Source organism: Pterocles gutturalis, unplaced genomic scaffold, assembly GCF_000699245.1.
Source record: "Pterocles gutturalis isolate BGI_N339 unplaced genomic scaffold, ASM69924v1 scaffold7032, whole genome shotgun sequence".
NCBI lineage: Eukaryota > Metazoa > Chordata > Aves > Pterocliformes > Pteroclidae > Pterocles > Pterocles gutturalis.
The window spans coordinates 43933-71518 of record NW_010107926.1 but is presented as its reverse complement, the minus strand read 5'-3'; the positions used below and the strand labels follow the sequence as shown (position 1 = coordinate 71518).

The window sequence follows — 27586 nt, the reverse complement described above, 5'->3', positions numbered from 1 at the left end:
CCGGATGGTTGAGTAATTGTCATGGGACCTGCTGCAGGCTCTGAATGCAGACATCCCCCTCCCACTGCTGGGCCAGCAGTGAGAGGCTCAGCAGGAGCCGTGATCTTTCTTTCTTTTTTTTTTTTTTTTTTTTTGTAAAGGTCATTGGAAACAAACGGAGAAGTGTTTTGGTGGTTGATATTTCACAGGAGGTTCTGACAACCTCGTGTGAGCAGGGTTTCTAATACCTTGCAGTTTGACAAGGAATTATTCCACGGGGACTGTTGCACACCCTCAGCCTATCTGTAAAGTAACGAGGCCCCGCGAAACATCAAACACTTGCTCATGCAACAACCACAAAATGGAAGCAGAATGCAGGTGTCCAGCCTTTACTTTCACTGATAGTACCTTTCTGGTTTATAGCTAGTTTAATCCATTTTCTTGAGACATTGAAGGCTTAAGAACCATTCTGAGTATTTGAACAGTACAAGAAATAAACAATATTCAGATATGTTTGTGTGACTTCCCAGCTGATAGTGTATGTTTCTGTGTTGTGTGTAGGTAATGCCAGCATAGGACTTAGGTGCTGTGTGGTCATTGCAGCCAGGCCCAGATTATAGATACATGAACCCCTGGAAACGTGACAGCTCTAAGGGATATGTCTCACCTTTCTCTGCATGACAAGAATTGGGGATTTAGGTTGCAGACTGAACATGGTGCCACTCAGACTAGCAATGGATTTGCTGAGGGCAGAGATGTACCGTAAATCCAGACCCCTCCAGAGCTTAACACCCAGATCCACGAAAAGCTTCTAAATCCTATTTAAATGCTTGCATTGCCACTCGGTGCTCTGCTGAGTATTCTGCTTGGGGTGTATGAGCTTGGGGAGCTTTGTAAAAATACCTGTCTTTACAATAGACAAACACACTATATTGCCAAAATCCACAGAAAAGCAGTGTAGAGCCTGAACGCCCAGAGAGTTTTAGGAAGGGGCTGCTAGCTGGGTGACCCTTAGTTACAGGGTTGATACGAGTGTGTGCAGCCAGATCTGAGCCTTTCAACACCTTCGCTACCTGTGGCCAGCAGCCTTGCTGAGGGGAATGCTGCAAGCACTGGAACATGGTGCTTGTGGTGAGCAGAGGAAAGTCTCCATCCTGTGCCCTCCTTGTCCTGCTGCAGCTGTGGGGCCAGTGCACAGCAGCAGCAGCACCTTTGCTGCACTTGGTTGAGGGATCCAGAAATGCAGCTTATTGTGAGGCAGGAGCATTTTGGGGTGGATGGACAGTAAATTGTGTATAAACTGCTTCTCCAGCCAACAGGCTGTCTCTGAACTGTCCTGACAGGACAAAATTTTCCCTGGGAAAGTTAGTTGTGCGTTTGTCTTAATGCTTCAGGATAACATCACCTGACCAAGTGAACTTTTGGAGAATCTTCTCTCTTTCTGTTGTCTAGGACTCGAGCAGTTTTTTCCTGGGGCAGCTGAAGGTCTGTAGTCTCCATGGCCCCACGTGAAGCTCAGAAATGAGTTCTCTTGAATTCTCTTCAAATTTACCTGAGAGAAAGCAGTCTCCTAGCAAGCTAAGGGCCTATCCAGAGTGAGCTATCCCCATCTGCTGGCCACATAATAGTGCAGCCTTTCAGCCACTTTGACCCATCAGCTATGTGCACAGAAATATTAAGGCAGAATTTGCTTGCTTGAGCCATTGTTTCATGTTCTTTCCTGGCCACCATATACATGGTGGAGGTCCCAGGAGGTGGTGGGCACTCTTTGCAGTGCTGGATCATTTGAGATGTATTCAGATGTTGGAGTGTATCAGACTTTATATAGGCTCCATTGTCACTGCTACCACCGCATCCAGTGTTAGGAAATGTGTTCCTTTAGAGTGCTGTGCTGACATTGGGCATTTGGCAAACATCCCAAAGGATACCAGAGCTGCAAAATGTTTAGCCCGCAAAGCTGCTGTTTTCCAGGTCTTGGAGTCTTGCTGAGAGCAGGCATGGCCCAGTAACGGAAATGTATCTGAGCAGGGGAATGCCATTAAAATCATAAGGGTGAAATCCTGGCTTCTAGTGAATATTCAAGAAGAGTGCTGACTGCTGATTATACAAGGGAAAAAGAGCTATGGTCTGGTGCATAGCCGGCTTTGGTTATTCTGACCATGGATAACTCTTAATTGGGCTGCATCAGTTTAAGCTGCAGCTGTGTCTACAAACCAGAGAAAGCTGTTGTTTCGGTAGTAAGTCAGGAACACTGGTCTTTGTTAATGCTGGCATTGTTTATACTGTCTAATTTGAGAGAAGTTTTCTGTACGTGTCTCTCTCTGCCTGTGTGCTGCATAGAGGTAACAGGGTGCTTGCTCCAAAATGTGTGCTGTTCCTTGAGGTTGAAAAGCAAGGTCTAAGTGATGATACAGGCATGGGTTGTGTCCTAAAAAAAATCCTCTCCCTGAAATATGTAAGATCCTCTAGTAATGAATCTCGACTCCGTATGGACAGTGCAATCGATCCTCTCAGGCTATGGTCTCTGCTTCTCATCACTGGGCAGCTTGCAGATGTAGAATATGTGATGTGGCCTTAATTTGTTTAAGAAACCCATGTCCCCGTGTCACCTGGGGTTTCTTTCTTTTTCTTTCTCTGTCACTCTCAGGACAATTGCTTTGTTCTCTAAGTGAACAGTCAGAACACATTTTAAAAAATAATCTATAGAACAAGATGTAACAACAAAGGCCCATCTGTTTCCAGAAGATGGGAAATGTGTAACCCTGGGCATAATGTCACTTGTCGAATGAATTATGTTCTGTTTATACTAAAGAAATAAAAGGTTTATTGAGGAAAAGAAGGGAGTATAAGGTAACATTAAAATGCAAGCACTCAGTGAATAGCTGCCTTCAGATAGAGTTTCAGCTGATATATATATAGATACACTGTTGCTGAATTTCACCAAATCACAGGAGTTTGCATCAGCAGAGGTGCTTCATGTCCACTGAAGCTGTTTGTCCTGCACATTCTCATGTCTTCCTGGTGAAGGTCGTATTCACATAACAGGGCTCTGCCACTATTGTTTAAGTTGTATATATTGTCCCTGAGTATATGAGGTTCGTTCAGTAAGAAGTCTAAGTTCTTCCGCTCCAGGTACAGGGGTAGCTGCTGTCATACCCCACACTGATTTGGAGGACTTCTCTCCCTTAAACAAATGGATATCCCCTCAGTTCCCTTCTCCCCCAGGTTGGCATTTCAGAGGGAGGGAAGACTCACCTTCTGCTTTTGTCTCTTCAGGCCCCTTGGAACATGTTCACTTATCTCTACCATTTGTCACCACAAAGAACAAGGAGGTCAATGCCACGGCAGTGCTGTGGCCAAGCCAAGCAGGAACGCTTACTTACATCTGGTGGTTTGGGAACAACACGGAGGTTTGTATTCCCTGTGGGCTGAGAACAAAATAATAGCAGAGTTCTCTGACTGAGGAGGGAGGGAGAAAGGGTCTGGGAATGCTTCTAAATAGTCACACACATCAGAAAATTGTAAACCAGAGATCAAGAGACTAATGGCTCTTTGATGTACTAACATTGAAATATAAGAACTGCTTTGTGTTTGTTGCTGTGACTTAGCTGTAGAGTTTATTGCTATTTCATGCAGATTGCCAATCCAAAACCAATTTTGGTTCACTGTGTAGACATAGTGAACTAAAATCTTGAAGAGTTTCTACTGTGTTGCCTGCCCCTCCATCAACAACAAGAACAGACTTGGAGTTTTGGGTTTTTTTTTTAGGAAACTAACCTTTCGAACTGAAGCTGGCTTTATATCTGGAACTAACTTTACATAGCTCTAGCATTTAAACCTAATTTCTCTGGTGACTAACAAGGGAAGAGACTGCCATCGGTTCTGTGCCTCTCCTTAAATATGCTGAGCCCAGTCCTGAGCCCCCACATTCTGTGCTGAACTGCATGTGCAGTAAGACCTTATTATCATGTGCTATTGGTGGATGAAATGGTTTACAACATGCCTCCCTGCCTCTGGGCTCTTCTCAGATGTGAGAACAGCATGCACCACATTCTGTTGCCTCTACGCTTGCAGTGTTGGTAAATCTGCACAGGCATTATAACTGCTATTTTACATCTCTCTGTGGTTGAAGACCCTAATTTGTCTCTGAGGAGAGAGATTCTCATGGATTTTGTAAAGCCAAGAGGGACCTTCAACCACACGTGGTTATCTTCTGTATAATGCAGGTCAGAGGCTTTCATCAGTACTTTCTACTTTTTACTTTCAACTCTTTGTGATTAAGGCAGAGCCTGACTTTTTGTTGTTGTTTTGCATTTGTAATTTCCGTCAGATGATAGAGAATTCACTGCTGCTCTTTCTTACCTTCTCCCCCAACTATTTTCCCACAGCTAATTATCCTGAGTGCTAAATACATGCACTGTGTTTGTAGTCTGAATTTATCTAGCTTCAGTTTCAAGCTGTTGGATCTTGTTATACCTTTGTGTGTACATTAAAGAACTCTCTGTACTATCAGAAATCATCTCCCCTTAGAGGTACTTACAGGCTGTTATTGTCACCTTTTAACCTTCCCTCAGATCTGCTAAGCTCATAAGTGATGGGAGTTGGTCTAACTCTCTTCTCATTGAAGTGAGAGTTTCGCTACAGGATACAATAGGAACAGTTTGACTTCATATTGGGTGCTTTGAAGATCTCACCCAGAGTTCATTAACAAGCAAAAACAGAAGTTAGGGGAGAGACTGCTGAAAGGGGGCACAACTCGTTGGTTTGCCCAGTGAAACAAGCTGAAGGGGTCTGTGTCCTCTCTAAACACCATCGCTTTCCAAAATGTTGTCTCCGTGTGTAAGGATAATGTGGGAGAACAACTGAGAAGTCTTAATTTGCCTCCTGGTTCTGTCACGACCTCCTTGAGTGACCTTAAGCAGTTCACTGACAGCTAGATCTAGGAAAGGATTGTGGCACCTGGATCCTGCAGGCCCTCACAGTAGGATCCAGGCCTCTCTGGGGAGTGCAGCAAAGACAGACACTTTAACAATGGATCCAGGACAGCCAGCATGCTTAGTGCAAAGGAAATACTGGCATCTTAAAACTTAGCTTCTATGGAAATTATAGGTGCCTTACTTAAAGCTTCAGGAGGACAACCCCATCTGGATCCCTGGGCTCTCTCCAGAAAATTGGCTTCCGTGTCACTGGACTCCTTCTAAGTCTGAAGTTTCCAAGCTGCAACTGACTCCCCAAACCATCCCAGTAGGCTAATTTTTGCTCTTCCTTTCCAGCCAAATTAAGTTAATTTCTCCTTTCTGATATATTTGCAGCCACTGATCACATTGGAAGGGAGCATCACATTCACATTTTCTGTGGAGGGGATGAACACCATCACTGTTCAGGTCTCAGCAAGAAACACCATTCTTCAGGACACAAAGACTATTGCTGTGTATGGTGAGCTCTTCCCCTTTCATTTCACATAGGATTCTCCATAGTCAAGAGCTAGAGAGCCAGGCTAACTGGCAGCAGCATGAGGTCTTTATTCCAGGATGCTTTGAGTGAGATTATGAGCTTGGTTCCAGTGTTATCAGTTCAGCATAACATCTCTGAAGGCCACTGACTGACAGTAGTCCAGACTGAGGTAATTACAGGGCACTGATCTCCCCCCCAGAGCCCTCTGCGTCTGCTCTATCACTACTTGGTCATCCTACATGATTGTCAAAATGTTAGGTCATTTTGCGAGCTGGTTTTCCCACTCGGCCCATAGAGGCCTCTTAACTCATGCAAAAGCTGCTTAGCCTGAAAGATAAGTCAAAGCTGTGTGCTGCTGTTCTGTACAGAAGTCTGTGCTGATTTGATATTGTATTCAGACCTCAGAAGCATCTATACTAATAAATAGTATAGATGTAGTCTAAGAACCCCGGGGACCCCAGTTTTAGCTCTTCATACCAAGCACATGGTCTTAGTGATCAGGGCGGGCATCTCTGTTAACACCAGCAGAGGTTAAGTACATTTTCCTCTCCCCACCTTTGTCTCCTTCCAGTTAAGATTTCAAGTGTTTGGGCATGTCTATGAGGGTACCATCACAGCTTCTTTCATAGAGTTTGCCTGCTTCAGAAGTCAAGGCAAAGGTAGCATTTCATTTATGTTCCCAGCACAGCTCCCTTTCCAGTGCTATTCATCCGTTGAAGTAAAGACTGTTCAGCCTCTTTGGTTTGGTGACACTCTAGCTGTACGCCTCTCAGATTCTCCAAATCTCTCGGTGAATCTCTCAGACACACTGCTGGGTTCTCTGACAGTCTGTGCATCACCTGCAGATTGATGAAGCACAACATGAGCTGCAGCAGGTTTCACTAGGTTCTGCCCACTCATTTGGCACTAAGGCATTTCACAGTCTTTACTCACCACCATGTCATCGTATCTGCAGAGAAATTTCAGTCCCTGCGGTTATCATTCTCTCCAAACCTGGACGACTACAATCCAGATATCCCAGAGTGGAGGAGGGATGTCAGTAGAGTAGTCAAGAGAGCTCTGGTGGAGGTAAGAAATTTTCATAATCTGCATTACAATGGTTCTAATTTCTGGTTTGTGCCTGCATTAGGGTTGGATCAGCTGTTTTCTCAAGACACCTCTCTGTTTCTACCATCTATAAAAGGAGGCTAGGCTATTGTATGAGACTGGAATCCTAAATTTTAGACAGGTGAAATTATCCAATCCTATGACAATCTGGTGCTCAGAATCAGCCTTCAGTTTATTTTTTTTTAATGACAGTACATTAGGTGGAATATTTCTCAGAAAAGGGCACATAGAAAATAAATTACTTATACCTACCTATAGCTGTACAAATACTTTTACTGCTGCATAGCAATGCTTCCTTCTTTTACTGCTGTTCTTATACAGCAGTGGAAAGTAGTTCTATTCTAATGGAATTACAAATATACTGTAGGAAACTTAGGAGACCAAAAAGAAAACAATTTTTACTACAGAGAAGAGCACCACAGTAAGCACTTTATGTCTTTCACATAGCATGAGGTTCATAGGTCAGGATTGGATGCTGTTTTTCCCATCAACACTATGGAGGAGCTCTGAAATTCCTTCTCTAACTGAGGAACAGAATATCACAAAAATATTTTTGTGTGGCTGAAGACGTGGATTTCAAACTGAGAGGCTACGAAATGTTAGAAGAGACAGCTGGGGTTTCTCAGCTCAGCAGAAAAATAGCAAAAGAAACTGTTTGAAGCAAGGTTTCTGCTTTTTTTTTTTTTTAATAAAGTTACTCAAATTTTGAAAAGATACAAGGCTTGTACATGTTCTTAGCAAGCTTATATGTTCATTTGTGGCATCACCTGTGCAAAAACACTGGAAAGACGCTGTGCTCTAATCAAGTGCACACAAACTTTTCTGGCTTATTTATGAGATTTTTTTTCTTCAATTTCCTCAAGAGACAGGAGGAGAGGAGGGAAGAAAAAAAAAAAAAAGAACATTTTTTTTTTTCTGGAGCTTGTTCTTCTGAGTTATTTATATCTGTGTCAAGTATTCAAGGATCCATTTATCTTTGGGATGAATTTTCAGAATATAAACAACTCAATAAAAAAAAATAAGCCATAATAAAAGGATTCTAAAACTACAGTACCAAGGCTACATTCCAAAAGCAGAGCAGGGAAAACACAGTCTTTTTGTTGTTTGAGTTAAAAAATGATAGCTAATTATCCCTCTTTATGTAGCTAAATGATTCACCTTAAACAAGCCTTTGTGAGAAGTTCCTGTAAAAATTAAAGAGAAAACCAGTAGATTTCTACAGAATTAAGTAAACTGTATAATAATGAGTTGAATAACTAAATAATTCAACAGGAAATTATAGCTGTTCTATACCATTTTTATGAACTTTTATTAAAATATTACATTCTTATTACAGAGTACCATAGACTTGAATAAAAGTTCTGCATAAGAAATTATAGTTCTCTACTAAAATCTGATCTCTCTAAGTAGGGATAATTTCAGATTATCACAAAATATCCTATTTTGTATTATGATCATAATTCTTTGCTCACATCATTGATTTTCTGAGTCCTGTCTCCTGCTTTTGATGAAGACAAGAATGAACAGAGTAGATCAGCCAGAAGCTTCCATACAAAAAAAAAAAAAAAAAAATTCCCAGTGTCAGAAAATGAAGACTTTCCATTACCATTAACTGGTAATACTGTGTCTTTTTCTTGACTTCTTAAAGCAACCTGCTAGGCAAGCACAAATAGCGCAAGCCCTAGCTTCACATAATACTTGGAAGGAACATATGAGATTTTTAAATTGTTATATTTTTTTTCTAAATCCACATTAAAAAACAACATCAACAAAACCACCTGCTTTTCCTTGGCATGCAGTGGAGGGGAAGGCTTCCCTTTTCATAGCTCCACAGGGTATTCCCCGGGCTGACAGTTGTCATGTGTGGGATAGCCACAGAATTAGCTCAGGTAATGGTGATTTGTAATCACTTTCACTGGGTCCTTGTCCGCTGTCCATCATTTTCTTCAGCGAGCAGCTGCTCCAAGTCTCTGCTCCTGAAGTACTAGGAAGAAGAGTCCATGAGTTTTAGGTTCAATTAATGTCTGAGAGGGTTCAAGTCCTGACTGCAGGGGAATCTCTGTGCTGCATCCAGCTGCTGTGGTCTGCCCTTACATCTGAGGGCACTTTTTATTTCCTTTAAAAGTGACCTACTAAATTCACCTCTTGGAAACTTACAATTTAAATTAAAACCTTGAGATTTAAATGCATTTACTTGGATAATCCACAACACAAAGAGGCAATGGAGGAAGATTTAGCAAACTATGTTTCTCCTTTCGGCTCTCAAAACTTCCTGAAGGCCAAATGAGCTCCTTTTCTGGAGAACTCCATAATTTGAGTGTGTAATGTCATGATAACAGCAGCTGAAACCCATGACCAGAGATGACCCTGGTAGTGATGCCTGTGGGGTACTTTTTTTTTTAATTTTGGGTAATTTGCGTTGAAGGGGGATTTGGGTTTAAACTGGTTTCTTAAGATTTTCAGCCAAGAACACAAAAAACCAAAATAGCACATTTAGACAATCTTTAGCACCTAAAGAAAAAAAAAAAAAAAGGTCCTCATTAACTTGTAGAATTGACCCAGGATGTGAACTATAAGAATTTGTTTGGCTTTTGGGATTCAAACTTGATTCATCATCTTCTTTCTCCCTGAGTCTCCACAAGACTTTTAAAGATGTTTTGGCTAATCACACCCCTAGAGTGAAATTCTGCCCACATTCCTTGCCCTTTAACATGTTGCTTCTTACCATTGACTAAATGAAGAACCTCAAGGGCTAACTTGGGATAGTCAGATAACTTTAAATAGCTAAATTTAGACAAAGCAAATCATACCATATGCAACTGTTATTTAGGAGCTGTTTTTAGCATGTCTGATTGTCATTGTTGTCTTAGGACTCTGCATATTTTACTGGAGAATGTGTTAAAATAGCTTAGATCAGGACATTATTAATCCCTGAGTTTTCACATGCCGTGGATTTTAACTAGATTTTCCCTCTTGTACCACATATAACTTACATCATTTGTATAAGTACTGTGATGCCTTAGCAAAGAAGCTGTCAGCATTCAGTGCCATCCCCACTGTTTATCTGTCCATTAATTGTCTATGTATCAGGCAACAGGTATTTCAAGCAAGCATATTCTGGTCGCAGTGCTCCCCGGTCTGCCCACAGCTGCCGAACTCTTCATTTTACCGTATCAAGATGCCACAGGAGAAAATAAAAGAACAGCAGGAGACCTAGAGCAGGTATTGTGTTCATTACTTGGAGAAGTGCATTTTTATGCATTTGTGTGTGTGTATAGACATATGAGATTTCCAAGACAGGTTAGAACAACTAATTGTAGTACAAAAGCGTCTGATTTACTAGTGTCTAAACAATGACTGTGGTACATGCTATATCGTCTTTGGGTTTTATGTTGGTTTCTGGTGGTGTTTTTTGTTGTGGTGTTTGTGTTTTGGTTTTTATTCCTCCAAAACACTGGAAACAGGCTTTGGAGCTGTATTTAGGAGTGGAGACTCCCATTGGGGTTCCCTCAGTAATGTTAAGTTGGCATAAATTTGTATGATGTCATTTCTCTCCCTTTCTATTCTTCCTACTTCATGGAAGTAGGAAGAGAGCAGGAAAGATTTAGGGGATTATTCCTGTGAACATGAACTGGAGTAGCCTCATAAGGCAAAGTTTGTGAGACTGTGAAGGGTCTAGAAAGCACTGGAAGACAGAACTGGGTGGCAGACCTGGGCAGATCAGAACTTCATTACTTTAAGGCACAGGGGTGGGGCTGGATTACCTACCTGCCCTCTTCATGATGCTGGCAGTGGGGTTTAGCCACTATGGACTTTTTTCTCTTTGCAAGGCTGAAACAAGTTGTATAGATTCCTTTTTTCATGGTGTCGTATCACACATGGAAACTACCCTCCAAACCTAAGACTCATGGTGAGCCTGTCCAGAGACACAGTGAGAAATAGTTTCTGTCCCTGGAAAACTGGCAGTCAGAATAGATCAGATGGAGAGGAGTTACAGAAATTAATGTTTCTATTCCGCAAAAGCTCTTGTTTCAGTACCCAAGGGAGGGAAAACCTAACTCATTCTCAAAATCAAAAGTTGCTGAAACTGAGTGAAACACCACAGAAGGGCAGGAAACCCACCATACACACTGTAGGCATAGATTTACCAGAAGAATAAAGTGTGCTCTAGCCCCCTCCTTCTCTTCCCCTCCTATTAGAGCCTCTTAAAGTCAGCATGTGTACTTGTGGTCATATGATGTGGACGTGGTGATACAGCCCTGAACCCACCACATTCACATGCCAGGTATCAGAACAGAGCCAAGGGACGTTCTGTGCTCCTGATGTTCTCCTCATCCAGCCTGGGTTTGAAAGGGAGAAGCTGTGTAAATCATGCAGGTGGTGCAAAGATTATGGACTTCCATAAGCTAGAACCTGCAAGGCTGAGGGCAGCTGATGGACTGGGAAGAAGGGAAAAGTGATAGAAACAGTAGCTGAAGAGGCTTCAGACTACATCTCCTTGCATGAAACTCCTGAAGTTGCTGCAGACCATGTCTATCACACAGTACCTGTAAGGCTTTTGACAACTTGCTTAGCCAAGCAGTATTTCATCACCCGAGCTAGACTATTATTCTGCTATGGGTATCAATGAAGGATATATGTGGTTTCATGGACTTTGGACTAGTAAATCTGATACATATCTAATGAGCATGGCAGGGGTTGCTTTCTTGCTGTTCCCCCCTGTGGCAGATCAAGCTGGTCTGTTTTTATCTGGTACATACTCATTTGTCTTTTTAAGCATACCTTTGAGTCTCTCTGTCCATCTGCTCTGTGGTCTCTAGGTACATAATTTCCATTGACTTCAGAGGCAGGTGGATGTTTGCTGTCCCTGGAAAATCTAGGTCTTAATTCTGTGCCACTTGTGTTTTAAGAGTCTAAACACAGTAAATCATGAACTGCTGGACAGAGTAATAGTGGGATTGGAGAAGTGTCTAAGCTGTTTTGTGCACTATACCACTCTTCAATATACGTTTCCATGTGGTTTTCTATGAGGTCAGCACATTTGTGTCTTATGCTCTTGCTGATAATGTGGTTATATGGCAGATGTTATTTTCTCCTTGAGCTGACATGCCACTCTCATTCAAGTGCCCCATTTTTTTTTTTTTTTTGTGGGCACACAGTACCAATTATTGTCATATCTGTTTGCAGATTACATTTACAAATGTGAACTCTGCATTCCTGATATTCTGTATGGGAGACTAAAGTGCCTTTTAAAAAATTTAACTGCTCCTGACAGCTGAAAAAAACTGCTGTGTATGAGGCTGGGGAAGCTTTCTCAATCTGCAGCATAGGACAATTCCATCTAACACATAAATAAAGAATTTTTGAGGACTTCAATTTACTTGGTCCACTCCACCTTCTCTAGTCGGTGTAAATTATTCTTCCCAGCTTCATAAAAATCAAAAGACCTTTCTGAACTGCAAAATCCCAAAATATTTTGCATATTCATAAATTTTTGTGTAGATAACCAGAATGTCATGACTTTTTTTTTTTTTTTTTTTTTTTTTTTTAATTGGCTCGCTTGGTTCTCCTGCTTCATTTCACAGTAACTGAGGACAAACCACCAACCTACTTAAAAACATAGAAATAATTGGTGGTTGTAAAATGCTGCTGTTTGATTTGCATGTTGGCACTGCAACACCATTAAATTATCCCAAATCCTGCAAAAACAGCCACCCAAAGTTGCCATTGGCCCCTTGGGCTGGCGTGCAGTTGTTACACCATCTTTATGGATGGGCTTAATGAATGTGATGATTACAGAATTCAGATCTGCTGCTTCAAAAGCACCAAATTCTATCTCTCCAGTGAAGGGCAAACCTCTAATTAGTAGCATTTCAAGTAATTTTTGAGTAATTTTTCGCACTAATCCAATTCAAAATGAATGTGCATTAGGTAGATATTCTACTTACAATGCAGCAGAGGGCAGTGATACAAATACACAGATAGGATCACTCAATTTTTTCAGTGTACAGTTTTACTCTATAGGAGGATTCCGAAGGGTTATCTTTTTATTTATGCATTTCAGAAGTTTTCTTCTCTCCATGTTGTTTGATAGTGAAGGCTTTTTGCCAAACATAGGAAATGTGTCTCCTGTTAGTCAAATGAGATGTAAGCAGAAGATACACGAGAATGCTAAAGTGATGTTTTCATATCAGGTAAAGTTTTCAGTGTTTTCCTGCATTTCCCTTTGGTTCTCCATTTGCATTCTTTTACCTGGTCTGATCAAAATAATAGTAAAAAACAGAATGCAAAATAGATGCAAGGGCAACTAGCTAGTGACATTTGAGGCCATTAATCTTTTATCTGAAAAGAGCTATCAACAATGTAGCAAGCATGATGGAGTCTTTGGCAAATGACAACATGAGCTGGTTGGTAGCCAACTGTGATCAACATGTTGCAGCTGTGGCCAGTATCTGTATCCAGCCAAAGAGATGGGAAATGACATGGATGACTGAATATCAATTGAACAGTGATGGGCAAGAGGGATTAAAAACCTCTGGTGAATTTAGCACTATGGAGAGGGGCATTCAGGAAGCCTGGATGTGTATATGTCTTAGGATTGTTTCCTTAAAGCAGATTTAGTTTTACTTCTGCTTCATTGTAGCTGAAGGACTTTCTATCTTTTTTTCTGAATTTTTTTTCACCCACTTTTCTCTGATGTATTTCAGATCTGCCTGTCACCAAAATATTTTAGCAACAAGATCGTGACAGTAAACACCTTCTTACAGAAAATGGTGCCAATCAGTCCTGGAAATTAAATTCCAGGAAGAAGGGTAAATCATCTAGTGTTTACTAGGAGAGTTTTGGGGTTTTTTAACATCTGTGCCTTTGTACGCAGACCAAGTCTTCCACTGTGTGCTTAGGGAAGGTTGGGCCAGTATTTAAGAAGTAAAAGCAGGTGGGGAAAGAATGCAATAATATCAACCAGAAGACCTTGTACCAAGGGCTTTATTCCTTAGACAGCTTTTCTTGAGCAGCTCTTTTGTACTGTAGAAGAGGCTGTCTATCTATCTTGTCTTAATGTCTTTGAGTTATCAACCCTCTTGCTTTCTAATCTTTTGCTCAGTGGACAGAGCAGCCCTTGATTCTCAAGCCTCCTTCTGGTCCCTTTTGTTCATTTACAGTGGATCCTGGCTTTTATGTCCAAGTTCTCTCTGGGTTCATATCTGCTGGTCAGGTCTTGGCTGAGTAAGCACAGGAATATCATCTGCCATATGCTCTCACAATATCTCAGGATACTAACAGCAGCTTGAATTTAGCATCTTTCAGTAAAAGATCTCAATAAATTTGTGCTGGACCCTGTAAGTCAGTGCTTATGGTCTTTTCAATGCTAAAACGTTAAAGGCCTCATGTGAAGTAACCAAGGTTATGCAGGGTGAGTAGCACGGTTTAAAGTAATCCACATTTGCCCTGACTCCTGATTCACTTTTGTAATGCCTGTTCAAGTTACTTCGTACCAATCAATGTGCATAGTTCTTTCTTTAGTTGTTTATTGATTTACTCAATGAATTGAACAGAAGTGTAGCACTCATTAGTTGAGATCCTTACACAGTGTCTAGACAATTATCTAGGTTCTTAGCTAGTACCTACTGGCACAGTTGTATCACATTCAGTTAATCTAAACCATTTTACACCAGAGGTTTCAAGCCTTCAATAAAGGTATAGGAAAATGCCCTTCTGAGTGATAATTCTGTTTCTTGGTGCGTGTGGTTCTTTCACAATCCTAATTCTGACAAAGTGCTAAGGGAAGCCAAATTAATTTTTTGTTTTAATTTGATGTTTTGTTCCATTTTTAAATTGGAAGCTCTTTTTTTTCTTCACAAATTGTCTGTTATTATTATTCATTATGTGTCCTTTGATGAAAAATGATACATGAAGAATGGTTTCTATTACTGAATTATTTTTGCACATCGTGCTTAATTCTGCAAATGAAGCAGATAAAGTCAATGAGGCTCAGTTAAAGACCAAAACTAATTCTGAAAGCTAATTATTTTCACAAGGGAGACTCTTGAAGACTATAAATTAGGAGGTTGCTATTCTAAGAAGTTTTGCCTTCAGCTGAGTTAGTTGCATCTCCAGGAGTGAGAGAGGGAACAGGTACAGGCCTGAGGCCAACCTGTTTCCCACCTGAAGGTCTAGCTGTTCAATTGGAGTTACATAGCTATTTTCAAAAAAGGTCAAAGTACTTTGATGTTTCCTTATCTTATTTTTAAACAAAAATGCATCAATGATGCCACTTTGAATGCAGAAATAAAGGGAGGCGCAAGACCCAAAATGTTTCCCATTGAATCTTTTTCATTGCCTCAGTGACTGAGATCATCCTTTATGTGGAGATTTACTTGAAAGACCCTTTATTAATGTTGTAAACAAGGTGTATGAGTCAGAACCACTTCTAGGTTAAAGTCTGATAAGCTGTGACCCACTGAGCTAGAAACAGACTTGATAGAATAAGAAAGGCAGAAGAGCCACTTCTCTAATCTCAAAGTGAGTGTCCTGAGTGATCTTCAGTTCACAGATCCTCTTGGGACCATGTGAGGACCAGAAACATTGTCAGGTCCAACTTTGGAGAGCAGTGTCCAATCCCAATGTGAATTTGGCCCTTTAGCTGTGTGTAACCTGCTCACTGACTTCAAGTACTGGTGTTTGTAAACCATTGTGTTTCGGATAATTTTTAGAAGTACTGAAATGCATTTTTCTCCCTCTTTCTATACTGTGTATCTGTTTCTTAGAGAATCTGACTTTTCACATAAAGAGAAATGAAAATATCGTACTAAGCAAGCAAACATATTAAAAATATGTCTCACTGCATCTTTTTATCCCTCAGAAGTGTGTGTCAGGAATCTCCATATCTGCCTGAGGTAGGCAGACGTCTGATTCTTACAAGAACTTCTGGTGCTTTTCAGGGTCTTGGGCTATTACTCATTATTTTTTGACTTGTTCAAACTCCATAAAGACCCAGGCAAAAAACCTGCACCCAGAAAGCCACTGGGAGAGCATATAAGAGCCGAGGAAATAGGTGTATACTCTGAGCAGCATGAACGATTGCTGCCTGTTTTGACACTTGGTATATAGACCTGGAACATTGATGGCTATTTCGGGTTTCTGCAGAGGTACTGATGGTTTCTGGCAGAAATAATTTTATTCTGAGTTGCATTTGTACAAGATGTAGTACAATGAGGTCCTCACTCATGATCGTGTAACAATGCAATACAATAATAATAAACGTCAGTTGTGACTGTTTCTCTCTGCCTTTCTTCATTTCTCTTACTACTTCACTCTTACTGCCTCTCCCCTTCCTATTATTTCTTTTCATTGGCTTGCCAGACAAGAATACTGGTTGAGCTTTCTGTCACACACTCAACTAGCCTGCTGGAAGGCTACCACAGCACCTCTGAGCTGTGATGTTCCTGCCGGTGCTGTTGTTTTGCCCTCTTCACTCTGTGCTGCAGGAGTCCTCAGGCAGGCCAGGTTAGATCTCAGTGTTCCTTCATGTCACTGCTGTCCAAAAAATTATCTGGTCCCTTCTCTTGCTGACTTTCTTGAGGTTCTCTTGTTCTTCCATTTTTTGCCCAAATCCTCGATGAAACCTTTCCTCAATAATAGAGAACAATATTTACTAGCTGCATTCTTAATTATACATCACGTTGTCTCTTTTTGTATAGAAGGCATCATGTATGGTTTTTACCTCTGACCTGACAATTTTGTGCAGCTACCACAATCTTTTGAAGAGGAATGACACAATGGGATTGGTTCTTTTCTTCAGTTTACTGTTTTGTCGTTGTTTTTCCTAGGCTGAGCTGTCCAGCAGCATCAGCATCTCAGAGCTCAAAGGGAAATGAAGTATGGAGGGGTATGGAGGAGAGTTGTTAGGTCTTGTTTGAGACTGGAAACAGCGAGGATGATATTTTTCCTGTTATTTCCGTAAGCCATTAACGTACCTGGTTTGTAGCATATCGATTTGCATCTGTTACTCCAGTTTTAGAGATGAAGCACTCTTTACAGTTGTCAATCTTGGTTATTAATATGCTCAAATTCTTAAAGAGGGATATAATTTGCTTCCCAGGCTTTCTTCATGTACTGCAGATCTTTGTGTCACCATCCCTGCTGCTCTGAGCTCAGCAGATGGCTCTTTGTAAGCAGGTGGTATTTTTTCTTGCTATTGGAAGAAATATATTTACTGCTCATTCTGGCATTCATGAACCAAATTGTAAACTTTAAAGAGATATATTAAAAAATATAAATAAAATGTCTGTAAGAGTTATTGCCAAATTGATATTGGACCAAAGGCACCTATTCAGATGATCAGCAGCCAGAAATGAAGTGCACAAGCCGAGAGTATTGAAATAACCATTAAGAATGTTAAAAAAATAAAAGAGGCAGATAAATCTCATAGTGTGATGAATGATAGCCAAGGAACATCTAATCATATCTGGGTAGCATTTACTGAAATAACTCAACCAGACAAAAATGAAGAACATGAAAAAGATGGTGTAAAAATTATTGGAATGTTCTTTTTTCTGACAATTTTTCATTAATCTTCAAGAAGGAATAAGGATTTATTTAAAACAAATTAAATTAAGTGGTGAGCAATAGAATGCAATTCCTCTTGATCTTAGTATGGCTATAAAAACACAATGTTCTCAGCAGCTGCATATTAAGGGTTGTGGGGTGGGGTGGAGGTATTTTTTTGTAGTTTTCCAGCCACCTCTCCCTAATAAACCAACATGCAGAACAGTGGCTATGTTCAATTGGAAAATTGCTCACTGCTGTAAGAAAATTAGAAACATCTAGAAAATGAGCGTACAAAAGACACACAACAAACTAGCAACACCGTTTCTATAGGCTTCCATTCCTTTATTAGTCTATCTGGATTTCTTACTTTTAATGGCAACATGCCTGAAACTTCTTGGATATAATTAAGAGTGATATGGAGAAAGTAGCTCTGTGCATATCGTGACAAACTGACTTAAAAAAAGGAATGTTTACCAACAGATTGGACCAAAGCTTGGCTTCTTCACTGTACAAATACAGCTTTCATGGGGTTTTATCTCAGCAAATGCTCATCTTTTCTGTTGTGTCCTTTAAGGAGGAATAGCCTGTTTCATTTCTGCTAGAGCTTTGTTGTTGTCATCAGAGTTATGGCAAGATAATCCCGTGCTCCAAAAGGTCTGTGGAATGTCTCTCCCATGACAGATAGAATGTAAGAGTATGTTCTCTCTTTGCGTAACCCATAAGAATAGATGGAACATGCATTTTGTTTAAGCCACACTGTAGCCAGTAAAGACTTTCAAATTCAATCTGGTTCTGGTACATACATAAGGATTAGGGAGCAGCTGGCTTGAAACTCAGAGCTGAATGTATTAAAATTTGGTTTTAGGACTTGAAATTTCACTGCAAGCTGGGGTAAGGACTTAAAGTATTTGATTCAGGTATATGACACTATGAACATGCTTTATGATCATATAGCTGGCCACTCAATGAGCAAAAAGTTACTTGTTCTGAGAGAATGAGCGTTAATAATTGAAATACTTCCCTTTGCTTGAATAGTAAATGGAGTTCTCTGATGTGCTGTTGCTGGCTGGTCCTGCAGGCACACATGTGGGTGTAATGTTCCTTTGGGGCTCAAGTCGCTTTTGCTTCTGGGCCACTCCTACAGAAGTATGACAGGGCAACTTGTTGCTATCAGTCATTGCTAGCTATACACAAACCAGTCTGGACATAGTAATGGAAGATGTGTTCAGCTTTCACAAACTCTTTCTTTGTAGAGTTATAGGAAATGGTGCTCAGAAAGTCTGGTGCCTTCTCAAAATCTTTGCTTTGCATGCAGCTCCATTTCCTACCCACCTATTGGCAATCTAAACCAATGATCAAGAAGCAAATGTGTTTCTTATTTTCTCCTTGTCTCCAGATTTCAGAAACACTGATCCAGAAACTGAACCAAAACCTCGTCCATTTTGAGTTGAAGCCAGGACTTCGAATCCTTGTCCATGCTGCCCATTTAACAGCAGGTCAGTATCCTCTTTGTCTGTACACACTCAGTTTCTCTGTAGCACAGCAAGCAATATAGTCCTTGATGGCAGTAGTGTGCTACCAGCTGTGTTTTAAACACTTCTTATTTTTATGTCATAATAACAAATCAGCATATAGGCAGACATTAAAATTCCTGCTCCACCTCCTCTTTCTTTATCATGCCAAAAAGATATATTGGATTTTGCAGTTACAGCTAGTCCTTTTGTTTACTTATGTGCAAAAATTTGCTGTTGTTGTTGGAAATGCAGTATAAGTAGCAGTAGAAATGTGTACTTCTTGGCTGTCTCTGAAATATTCACCAGCTAAGCAGCATCATGGCGTATTCAGCCTGGATCACACAGTTGTGAAGGTTATCAGCTAGCATGGATATATTCAGATATTCTAGAGTCAACGAGCATTCAAAGCGACTAGGCACAGTTCAGAAGTTGTTCAGCAGTCTGAAAGGCTAGAATCAATTTGCATATGCACACACACAAGATTAGGCAGTTTGGACTTTAACTAATCCTATCTCAAAATGAACAGTCTCCAAACTCCTGATATTTAATTATGTGCATCTCTGGCTATTCTGTATGCTAAACCCTCATTTCACTGCACAGGCCCTGTTTAGCTATTACAAGAGATGGAATTCCTTTTCTCTAGGAGCTGCTGATAATTCTGATCAGTTGGTATCAGCTTGTTTTGCTAACTTGCAAAGTAAAAGCCTCAGTTCACTTGTACCAGCTTTTTGTGGTATGAACAGGTCTGCCCAAGAGGGTGTCAGTCCATGTGTTGCCTTGTCCATAAAGGGAAGAAAAAAGAGATTGTTAAGAAAGGGTGTAATACGACCACATTTAATTCCCCCTGGAAGAACGCCTTAGTGTTGGAAGTATTTCATTTTTCCTAAGCAGAACTTGCTAATATCTGCCCTGGGAATATTGCTGCATGTTTCTGCTTTCTATTAGCTGTGGAACAGATGATCAGATGCTTAGTTTTAGACATGTTAGAACCAAAAGCATAAAAAAGCAGGGACACAGCACAGCTGATTAATATCAGAGAAAAAAAAAATAACAGCTTGAGAAGTCAGTTTAACTTTTTTTGTTTCTGTAGTTTGTAAAAAAAGTAATAGACATATGACACTGAACAATTGCATGACATTTAAGATTCAAATTCCTATACATTTTGCATAATAGTTGTTATCTTGGAAGCAATCCTTGTTCTGAATTTGCAACAATGACCAGTGATACTAATGTGCTTTCAGAAAATGCTCAACACCCATCTCAGAAAGAAAAGCTGAAAGCATCTTAATGTGAGCTTCAAATGTGGAGTTACCTGCAACTGCTCATAATTTTTGAAATTTGTTTCTATGCATTTACTCTGCCAGTGCATATAGCTGTTTTCCATTTTGGTCAACGTTCATTAAAGTCAAAATCCAATCCCAAATGAACTTTTAAAAATTACTCCTCTGGCCCTCAATATCCTGTAGGCCTTTTCTAATAAATTACAGTTAGAAAGAGTCATATTAGATACTCCTGGGAAAGGCTCATCTTTACCTCTTGCTATTAAAGAATATCCCTGATTTCGTGTAATGGAAGCAGGTGGCACTTATAATCACATCTCCAGCCCTGTCTTTAATCTGAGATGAACCTGAATCCAAGTTTTGTGCTGTATGTAGGAGCCTCCTGCAGGTTCTTGGAGAGGAATTCTGGGCATGTCTGCATGAGGGAGTGCACAGGGTCCCCAGCTGCTCCATCGATGCTTAGAGGTGGCTAAAAGCTGGGTAGTTCCAGTCCTGAAGCCAGACAATTAGTGGAGGTACTGTAGCACTTTTCTGGGCTACTAAACCTTGTCTGCTGCCCTTTGTGGTCCAAATGGCATGGTCTATCAGTGTGCCATACAGCCATGCTAAGTAACAGTATGGCCTCCAGGCACATGCTGTCAGTTTCTTGCTATCTCAGGCTGAAGCAGAGGGTACTTGGCTCAGACGTGGTGTAGATACATGATCTTTGTGCCTGCTGAAAATGCACATTTTTATTTGTGTTTACACACAGACCAGGAATGAGTACTTTTTGTCTATAATAGATGCAAATACTTATTTTTCCTGCAAGATAGGCTTTGTTTTACTTCTCTTCAAAGCCGCTGGTGAGATGTGAGTGCTGTAACTGGCTTCACAGTGTCCTATAGGAACACTACAGGATTTTATCTCTTGCAGAAATACGATCCAGTAAGAATGCAAAATGAGCCTGGACTGCCAAACTAGATATTAAAAAGCCCAGAAAACAGCCACTATGAGGTCTCTGAGGGAATATGGCTCCTTATCAAGCTGCAGAGGTCATGACTCAGTTCCCTGTCTAAATAAAAGGCTCAATTTCATTATATCAAAACTTGGGAATAGTTTAGAATTTTACAAAATGCCAAAAGAGAGATTTACTTCACTGCTGAAAATTATTGATTTGGTTGTCAAGGAAGAAGAAGAATTTTCCTTTTGAAATCCAAGCTTTAAAAAAAATGAATAAAATAGATCAGGGAAACCTGGAACACAAGCCAGCATAAGAAACAGTCTCTAGAAAACACAATCCGGGGGGATGCACGTGGCTCAGAGGTGCTGCTCTGGTCTATGGCATCCTTTCTTTCTCATCCTTTTCACTATGACTCTTTGTTGGACTCCTGGCAGCTATGAGCTGTAGTTGAATGAACCACAAAGCTCAGCATGTGTTTGTGTAAGTGTGTATGTATACATATACCTACATTTATGTTCCCATGCCTCAGTGCACGTGTATTTTCCTCCATGTGTGTGTGCCCAGTTGTGCACAACAGAAATTTCTGCAGCAGAGGAGCTGCAGGGAACAGAAGTGCAGGTATCTAAACTAGCTTGATGTGGATTTTTAAGGAGAACCTGTAGAAATGAGCCTGTGTGTGTGTATGTGCATGTGTGTGTTGTATGTGAGCACGTGCATTTCCAGAGTAGAGAAGAATGATGGGCCTTTGGCTTACACATTTCAGACCTCCATCTTCTTTGTTCGGGCCACACTGGAGGAAGAATTAATTTATGGCAATTATGGACAATAGATTGCAATCCATTCATCATGTTCATTCCTTCATCTCATGAAAAAACAATAAAACAATGTCCCCAACCTCAACTCTAAGGCAGAGTAAAATATGCCAGTATTTCTCACAAAGCAGTTAAATAGCTGTTTATTGCCAGACTCTCAGTGCAGCATTATAACAAGAACATTGAGTGATGCTGAGCCTGAATTGGTCAGAGAGCCACTTTGTCATCCCACAGAACTGTAGAGACCCACAAAATACAGATGCAAAGGAGACAGCGTGGAGATGTATAAGGAATTCATAATAACAGTTCATTTCACGCTGGTGCCTCGCCTTCCTCAGGATAGCCTATGTGATGTGGGAAGGAGAAGGTTTTTCACTTCTCTGTAAATTTTGGCTTTATCAAGCTGGGTGTGACAGATGAAAACTGCATGTGTGTGATGTGTGTGTCTGAGTAAGTATTTGCTTGGGTGTATTTGCACTGAATGGACTCATCCTAAACCAGAGCCGTGTGTCTGCTGGCTCTGGTTTAGGATGAGTCCATTCAGTGCATATGAAGAGGGGCAAGAGACAGAGGATGTGCATGGCAGCGGTTCAAGTGAAGTGCAGAGGAAGGCAGTTTGTATTACGTGTGTAACGCCAGATAGTCAGTGAGGATGTGTGTGCTGTGTGCATTAGCTCTGTGTTGTGGCACAGCTACAGCTGCATGTCTGTCTACAGTATGTTTTGTTAATGTCTACGTGACGTGAACAACTGAGACTGCTGGACCTATGTGTGTTCCTTTGTGGATGCTAGATGTCTTTCTGTGTGTGTGCGTATGATTGACGGAAACTGTCTCTAATACAATTTATTTTGTATTTCTGGGAAAGCCATGCTTTTGGCTGTGTTGTGTGGCCTCATTTTGGAAGGAGCTATGAAAAGGTGGAGAGCAAAACTCTGAGGAGAAGCACAGAGTGACTTTTTGTTTTATTAGAGTTTGGTTTTTGGGGTTTTTTGTTTTGTTTTTGATTTGTTTTGTTTTGTTTTTTTCTTGAACCTGTCTTGCATGGAAGTCTTGTGGGAGAGAGAGCAGGGCATCACGGAACAGAGGGCAGAACATGTTCAGAAGAGTAGGAAGGGGATAAAGGAAGAAACGGAAAGTGTCAGAGGTGTGAGAAGAGCTTGCCATGTTAAGGCATGGATGCTGAGGCAGTGTCTGGGAAGGGCACTGGGCTTTTGGTTGGGAAGGAAGAGGACAATGGCAAGCATTGCTGCTTAAGTTAAATTGAGGACCCAGTTGCTCGTTGTTCACTATGCATTGGGAGCTCCTCAAACTAGCTCTAAGCAAAATAGAAAGTCAACATGACAAGTTAGCCCATGGGTAGCTCCAGGAGCATCCAGAAAACACTAGTTTTGGTGTCCGAGTGACCTCTTTTGCAACTACCTTAGGTAATTGGCAGCAATATGAGAAAGTATCTTTCATGCTGTCTTCTAATATGCCAGAGAGAAGAGGCCTCTAAGGAGAAATCTATGGGGATTCGCATCAAGGGGTAGGCTGAGCACTACAAGTGGTCTGAACCCAGGTCTCTCCCAGATGGATTAGAGAGGGAGAGAAGCCCTGGAGATGTGTGGACAGACGAAGCCTGGGGGCAGCTCTAACCTTCCCTCCCTCTCTTGCAGCTCCCCTGGTGGACCTCACTCCCAGTCACAGTGGTTCAGCTATGCTGATGCTCCTCTCTGTTGTTTTTGTGGGACTAGCCGTGTTTGTAATCTACAAGTTCAAAAGGTATGTCACTCCCTGAGCCATTTCCTTCTCCCTGTTGCCGCCTTTCACAGAGGTGTTCAGCATTTGTTTTGCTGAGTTTTCTTTTTTTTGCAGTGATGTGTTTCTTGGTTTGTAGAAGCTGATGCTACATCATCTATCAGAGTACCCCACAATGATGGTTTCTGTTAATGTTTTAGGAAGATTCCTGGCCTTAATATATATGCACAGATGCAGAATGAAAAAGATCAAGAGATGGTCAGTCCAGTCAGTCAGAGGGAAAACATACCAAATGTCCCTCAAAGTGAGCTGATGAGCCCTGTGCAACTAGTAGATGAGAAGTTGGAAGTCCAGCCCATAGGTAAATAACTTGCAGCATCCTGCAGCTGGTTAGACTCTTACAATTGGCTAACCCTTTTCTCAGCCTCCCCCCTTCCCACATTTCTGCAGATTCGTCTTCCCATCCTCTTCTGCTACAGCATTAGTTTTCCTACTGGAAACCTTGCTAACTCTGCTCTCTCCCTCACTGCCATGAGATGAAAGGGAGGGGAACAACTTCAGACTTTTTCTTTCTCCTAGTTGCTCTATGTAGATCCTCTCCCCTTCTCAAAAATTCTGCCAACACTTAACTTGTGCTATAAGCTAATTCAATTTATTTTGCTGGGGCTGATGTAGTTGTGGGGCTAAACCCCACACATGAAGCGTATCCAGGAGAACCGCAGCCACCCTCACCTGGAACATGGAGGTGAGAAGGTGATTCGGTAAGTTAGATCTAAGAGCTAAATATTTGTTGATTCATTTTGACTGCTGTGGTCTTTGTGCTGTGCCAGACCTTGTTGCCAGGAGCAGTGCTAGCCTGGCTGATTCCCAGGGGAAATCCAGCAGAACTTGGAATCTCAGCATTGGACAGCTGAGTTTGCCCTTAGGCTGATTTCTCCCACAGGCATCTCTGGTTTAAAATTTGCAAAGCATGCTTTCATAGGACCTAAAGTGAATAGGCTTGAACTGGGCATACTGGGATCAGTCACACATTTCCTCATGCTTAGGTGTGTTCTGTTACCCTGCCTATAGAAAAAGAGTCGGGATAGAGCAGGAGGGAGGTTTCAGCCTGGGGGCATGTTTTGCTAAAGAGAACATTGCTCAGGCATTGCTCAGCTTCACTTGTGAGATGACAATTCTTCAGGCCCAGACCAGAGGTGCGGTACAGAACCCCTGCAAATAATGACATGGACCTATTTTAGAGGAATTAAAATTTATAGCTGTTCTGACTCAGACAGGAGTGAGACATAGTCGTGAGATCCCTTATTTGCACAGTTTCATCAGCTTAACCAAACCTTAGATCTTACCTGGGGATGTTCCTAAATTGTATGGGAGTGTTTGCTAAAGCAGGCTTGGTGTCATAGCTACTGCAGAGTGGGTGCAAGGGGAAGGGCAATGAAAGGACCGAAGTGATGTGCTGAGATTGTGCACTGTGAAACAATCTGGGAGGAAAAAGAAGAAAGTCTCTTGATGAAACTGATGTCAGAGCTGGAAGCCCCTGTGTAGTAAATTCTCATCTCTCATCACCCATTCACCAAAGAGAGATCTGGTAGCTAGTAAAAGCTTTTCAGCAGCTGTTCATCAGCAGACCCAACACCCCTGCTTAGCAGAACACAGGATGAAGTGAGGGGACCAACCTTCCCATGTGGTGTTCCCCATACAGAGCAACCCCAGGCCACAGTCCAGAACCCAAGGAAAGGAAATGCAACCAAGGTAGTCTGGACAGAGGACTTCCAAAAGGCTTGTGGATCACCAAGAGGTTTCAAGCCAAGACCCGGAGCGGTGGGTCCTAAACTTTAACAATTCTTTTTTTCATTTGTTTTCTTTCTGCCCCAGAAGTCTCCAAGGCAAAATTGCTGTAAGATGCTAAGGGAGAAACACCCAATTTGATGTCAGGAACTCTCTTTCTAGAAATAGACATGGGCTTTGAGTTTTCCCTTTCTAAAAGAATGTAATGGCTATGGTTCATGCTGCTCTAGGGGTAGGGAAACACATGTTTTCACAGGTCACACAGACTGAAGTGGCAGTGCTGGTGTTGGAAACTAATACCTTGAAGCCTCTACGATAAGAGTAGTCAAAAGCCAATTTTGGAGGTAGGTTTTCATTTGGTGCAACTATAGCATTTCTGGCTTTCTACAATAGCTAGGATTTAGTATGTTTCTCAGCTGTGCTACTGGACACTGCATTGAACCAGCAATTGGCCTTTTATAACTCCTTGGTCTGCACCTGTAACTGCACTAGCAAGCACAAAAGGTAAATGCGGAGGATACATAGACTCAATTCTCTATCAAAAGGAATAAGTCCAACAAACTTCCTAAGAGTGTTTTTCCATCCTGTCAGTAAGATGAATGAGGAAACTGAATCAGAGCTCATTGACAAAATGAAAAGGTCTGGACCTAGGTGTGAACAGAATAGAAAGTGCAAAGGCTCTTTACTTTCCTATACAACCACCTCATCTGTTTCTGGAAATCAGCAATTTCTTTTTAATGAGTTTTCTTTCTTTTGGGAAAACAAAGCAGGACTGTAATTGGGTGTTTCTCTTTTGTATGCTTGTTCAGAAGCCAAGTTTTTTCAATCCCTTTGACTAACATTCAGGGATCCTTCCCTGGAGGAATCTGAATTAAAGTCTCTGGATCATTTAATTTTCTCTCCAAATTCTGGCAGCAAAAACCATATTTTATAGATTAGATATGAGTGGTTTAGGCTCTTCTTCTGCAAATGCAAAGCTTAAGGTGATTTATGAAATCTTGATATTTTTTGCAATGATACCTTATCGTTGCAAATGAGTTACACATTTCCTCTGAGGACCTCAACCCCTCCTTCCTTCCACCCCTCTGCTCTGGCCTCTCCCTCTCTGTTCAATATGGGTGAATCATCTTCATTAGCAAAAGAACAGGACATCACTATCAGTGTTTTGAATGATAAAACATTTCTGGGAAGAATTTGTCAGTCTGGAACAGTTGAATCCCAAAGGCCAGCAAGGTTATACCTTCAAACATCGTCCTTGGCTAAACACACTTTTTATTTACTGACTCTTTTGTTTTGTTCTTTTTTTTTTTTTCTTTGCCACAGGAAGTATTTCCACAGCTGCTGAGCCCCAGAGCACAAAAGAAATCCCTACCTATGTAAATGGTTGAATTGAGGACACCTATATATATATCTCTAAAAGAAAGAGGAGAGCTCACTGCATTTGGACTTTTTAATTCTTCAGATGACAAAGGGTTTTTAGCTTTAAACCTGTGCATGTGGACATTATACTGAGACCATAGTGGAACTGCGTTGTACAGGTGTTCAGTTTTAGTGGGGGATGGGGGAGAGGAACTGATACCACTATTCACTCCTGCTTCCCTTCCCCTCACCCTTTCACTCTGTCTTTTTTCTGATCTGTCTCTAATTTGTAGAAAATTCATAATTATATAGGCCAAGAATATGCATGGGGATATCTATAGGGAGAGGGGGGGGCTGGGATGTGGGGGTAGAAGGGTTAGGGGAGGTGGGAAGGGGATGTTTAGGGTTCTTGACTTTAGATTTAACTGCTCTTTTAGCACTTTGGGCTGCGGGAGGGCTAGCCGCCCCAGCAGACTGTCATAGGACACGCAGAAAGTCACACTGGAATTTAAAGGCACTGAAAATATTCTTGGTCAGTCTGGTTTATGTTTTTGTTTGGCCTTCGTTCCTCTTCCTTTAGCTGCTGCCTGTGCCCCACAGCTGCCAGGAGGCTGAGTGTGAGTGTGGGTGATCCCAGCCACAAGGCTGGGCTCTTAAACAGCTTTTTTAGCCTACTCACACCAAGGCATCCCATTAATAGCACTGTTGAAAGATAACTTTTTGCCTCCTAACCTTGAATGGAACTGAACTAGCACACATAACAGGCAGGGAGACCTGTCCATACTGCACTTGCAGGAGGTTATTGCCAGCATGAACTTACACTGTACTTTGTACCAGCCTTACAACTTCAGTTTTGGCTAAGAGAAGGCCCTAGTAACACCCTCAGCTGCATTTAGTGCTCATGTTTGGATTTGCCTGGAGAAGTCCCAGGAGATCTCTGCCTTTTGGGAGTCACCTCAAGGCCTGTCAATTTTTTGAAAGACCCCTTGTCCATAGAATAGGGAGCAGGGAAAGGTCTATGCGCAGTTTTCTATGGCCTTCTTGGCAACCCCGCTGTGGTTGCAT

At 41.4% G+C, this 27586-nt stretch overlaps 1 protein-coding gene across 1 annotated transcript in view; it reads left to right on the top strand.

Annotated features, from left to right (window-relative positions):
* LOC104461008 (VPS10 domain-containing receptor SorCS1-like) overlaps positions 1–26550 on the top strand; it is a gene marked incomplete at its 5' end in the record, with an annotated part of 38989 nt that extends 12439 nt beyond the window's left edge. The window contains 8 exons of the mRNA XM_010072429.1: positions 3256–3389; positions 5292–5415; positions 6389–6501; positions 9631–9762; positions 18488–18587; positions 23293–23398; positions 23575–23735; positions 26486–26550. Coding sequence (XP_010070731.1) covers positions 3256–3389; positions 5292–5415; positions 6389–6501; positions 9631–9762; positions 18488–18587; positions 23293–23398; positions 23575–23735; positions 26486–26550 — 935 coding nt within the window. The remainder of the gene's footprint in view (positions 1–3255; positions 3390–5291; positions 5416–6388; positions 6502–9630; positions 9763–18487; positions 18588–23292; positions 23399–23574; positions 23736–26485) is intronic.
* Between the last annotated feature and the right edge of the window lie 1036 nt (positions 26551–27586).